The sequence below is a fragment of the Microtus ochrogaster genome, chromosome 10, assembly GCF_000317375.1.
Source record: "Microtus ochrogaster isolate Prairie Vole_2 chromosome 10, MicOch1.0, whole genome shotgun sequence".
Lineage (NCBI taxonomy): Eukaryota > Metazoa > Chordata > Mammalia > Rodentia > Cricetidae > Microtus > Microtus ochrogaster.
Genome location: NC_022016.1, coordinates 64105984 through 64109874, shown reverse-complemented (window position 1 = coordinate 64109874; position 3891 = coordinate 64105984). Strand labels below are relative to the sequence as shown.

Here is a 3891-nt window from a genome sequence, read left to right as displayed (position 1 = left end):
GTCAACAAGAGCAGTGCAGGGAGACCTCTGGGAAAAGAGCAAGATGAAACAAACTCATGGGTTGAGAACTGGTGATCTTTTCTAGACATTGGGGAATAAGAGCTGCTCAGAGATGGGGAGGTGGGAGCTGATCTTCTGATGCACTGTCAGCTAGGCAGCAAGAGGCAACCAGCACCTTCCCCCAAGGCTGTAGCCCCCTTGTTCATTCTTCTAGAGTTACTAGGTCTCTTCTTAAGAAAAATCAGACAGGGTTGCCTTGCTAACAGGCTTCATATTAAAGAATGAATAGGTTTCAGTTGTAACTTTTCACTAAAGGAACATGCCTTGCAATGACTATTCTCAATGATAGCTACTAATGTCTCTGATAAGTTATTAGATGGAAAGAGAAAGGTTTAAAAGTCCATACAAATTCTAAAGGTCTAAGAAAATGCCCTAAGGTATGAAAATTCTGAGGATAGAAAAGCTTAAGTAAGCTCTAACGGCTATAATTTTGTATAAACCGAGAGAATGACACACAGATCTGGCAAGCTAAGAAGATGCAGGTTAAATGACGAAAGAACAGCAGTAACAACAAACCCTAAAGAAGGATGATGGTGATGATCGTGGCAAGGACAATATTTAAGAATGCTTCTTAGTCTTCCAAATGATAGCTTAAAGCAACTCATTTCACAGCTAAAACATCCATATGAAATTTAGTGTTAATCTTGATTTCTAGGTAGGGAATCTGAACTGTAGCACTGTTGGTAGCATACCAGTGTCTCTACATGCAACTGGTATGGAGTGATAAATGTTTAACAAGCAACTCAACATAAGAACAGAAGAAAAGGAGGGTGAGGCAAGGATGGCTTTTAAGTCAATAGATGGTCATGCTGCTGAGTTCATGTAGAACCTCCAACTCTCACACCCGAGCCTGGTGTTCATCAGTTCACTGCGCAAGTTATTAGCTATGGTCCTTGTTGCAATGATAAAGCCACTTGAGAAACTGGCTATTTATTCTGAGTATCTAAGGACATAGTAATAACAGAGAAGTCATGGTAGTAGGAGCAGATTTGAGGTCAAATTGTATTTCCAGGAAGCAGACCGATATATGTCCTTGCTGAAACCATTCTCCTTTTATACATTCTAGAACCCCAGCCCCTTGAAAAGTGACAACCACAGTGAAGGAGGAGCACCCCTCATCAGGTAAACATTTCTAGAAACACACTCACAACATCCAAGATAGATGTTCCATGGTGATTCTATAGTCAAAAGAGTTGACAGTGAAGATGACCGTGACAAGCAGAACAGAGTATGATCAGAGAAGGAGCTGAGAGATATCTGCAGATAATGTCATCCCATCTACTTAACTCCTGTGTCCTTTACTGTTGAGGACAACTCTGATGCAGATTCAGGAGAGATGGAAATGTCTTAGTATTCTTCCCGTTTCTAAGAACGCTACCCACAGATCTCTTCACATTTATTCTCTCCAATTTTACAATTATATTCCATGGAAATTCATGATCATGTAACCAATCAGTGGGACACAGTACACTCATCAATATAGACTCTTACATGAAAGACATTTATTCATCCTAACCAAATATCATGAACACTGTTCTGTCCCTTGAATGGGTTCTCCTTATTGCTGTCTTCAGGCACATCCCAGAAATGGGATACAGTGTTCTGGTGTCCCCTATTAGTTGGGGCAGACATGTCATATAGAACTATGTTTAACCAGCATGAGTTTGCTCCTAGTACTCAATGTACCATAGGGAAGTGCCTATGAGAATGGCAGGCTCAGGTTTGGGGAGGGATAAAACAGGAGTATGCCACTTGGGTCACTTTTCTATATTGCCTGCTTATTCTTTCATAGATGACTAGAGATATCCGTGGATGCACACAGACATTTGATGATGCCGGATATGTGACCCAGTCCATGTGTGCCCAGTTAATTGTGGGCATTGATAATAAAAGGAATGACAAAAGAGCCAGGTATGGTGGCACATGCCTTTAATCCAAGCACTAGGATCCTACCTCTCGCCAGCCACTGCACTTGGAAAAGCTGGCTCCATGACTCACTGACCTGCACCACCAGCCCTGATGTAGGGGCAGGAGAGCTTGTCTTTCCGCTCAATGACCAGTACCCACAGGAGTGCTGGCCCTGTGCCTTACAGGCTGCCACTTATAAGAACTCTTGCCTAGTTTCTCACCAGGAACTACAAGGCATTCTGGGTAGTGGCATGGGTGGGGCTTGCCCCACCTCTCCCGGAGTAGGGAAGAGCTGGCCCTGACCCTTATTGGGGAGAGGCCTGGTGGAGACCCATGTTGACCAACTCAGCTACCACACAGGCCCAGATCCAGGGTCTTCATTTTGAGCCTGAGGGGGCCTGTCTTGTAGAACCATAGACAGAGGATCTCCATGACTCTGGGTGAGAACAGGTCGGAGTGGAGTCTAGGTGAGAGTATAGCAGAAGCTAGAGGCTTTGAATGAGAGCCATGACTCACTGTAACGAATATTTGCAACTAAAGCTGTATGGGAAAAGGGTAACTGCATGACACACCACATCTTTCAATGCCACTATGATAAACGAATGTGTGATGGAGATGCAGGAAAGACAGAGGAGCTGAGTGGTACAGTACCACAGAACAGGAGATGCAATGGCTGTGATTGTTGTAAGAGAAGGATGTGAGTGATAAACAGATCATTACAAGAGGGGTTCATGAGATATTGGATTTCTTTATTTTAATTTTTTATTTTATTTTGAAGGAAAATTACAAGGGTGGAGGGCAGATATGGAAGGATTGGGAAATGAGTGGGATTGAAGAACATAATGTGCAATTCTCAAAGAATGAAGAAAATATATATTTAAAAAGAATTCATGTCTACAGGTATAAACCAGTGAGATTACTGAGGTGCTTTGAATTATACCTTATTGTATTCTGTCAATTAAAAGAATGCCCATGGTTTCACAATGGTTTATGCCAATTGTCAATTACTACATGGCTTTAAACATGCAGGTCAGTTACATATACTAAAGACACAGTCCCTTAAACATTGAATTCACTATCTCAGCTTGTACTTGATTGTGGTTCAACAGTACAATTTAATATTTCCTACTGCCTTGAGAAATGCCCTCTTGATGTCTTTGTTTCTCAGACTGTAGACCACAGGGTTGAGCAAGGCAGTGAAGGCATTGTAAAACAGTGAGATCTGCTTGTCTCGTTCAGGGAAGTAGCTGGAATTGGATTTCATGTAGATGTAAGTGGATGGACCATAGAAGAAAGTGACCACAGTCAGGTGGGAGGCACAGGTAGAAAAAGCCTTGTTGTGAACTTGGGTGGACTTGATCTTGAGAATTGCCATGGCGATACGAATATAGGAGGTTACAATGAGGGAAAAGGGAGTAACAATCACAAAAACACTCAAGACCAGGTCTACCATCCCAATGAGGTGGGTATCCATGCAAGCCAGGCTACGCACTGAAGGGCTGTCACAGAAATAGTGACTAACCTTGTTAGGTCCACAATATGGCAGACTCATGATAAAGAATGTATGTAACAGAGAGAAGAAGAAACCACAGATCCAGGTCCCTGCTGCCAACCATATGCACAATCCCCAGTTGAGGATGACAGTATAACGCAGAGGGTGGCAAATGGCCACATATCTGTCATAAGCCATGACAACAAAGAAGGTGCTCTCAGTAGTAGCCAGGGCACCAAACACATACATCTGTATCCAGCAGCCAGCAAAGGAGATGGTCTGAGATTTAGCAAGAAGATTCACCAACATCTGGGGCATGGTGGTGGTGACATAACCCATATCCAACATGGCGAGTATACAGAGGAAGAAGTACATGGGAGTGTGAAGATGTGTGTCCAGGCAGATCAGCAGGATGATGAGCCCATTGCCCA

The 3891-nt window shown here is 43.1% G+C and overlaps 1 protein-coding gene across 1 annotated transcript in view; it reads right to left on the bottom strand.

Moving 5' to 3' along the window:
* Nucleotides 1-3070: 3070 nt before the first annotated feature.
* Nucleotides 3071-3891, bottom strand: part of LOC101981084 (olfactory receptor 2A12-like) — an 8127-nt gene continuing 7306 nt past the window's right edge. Inside the window, exon 3 of the mRNA XM_005353425.1 lies at nt 3071-3891. Coding sequence (XP_005353482.1) covers nt 3071-3891 — 821 coding nt within the window.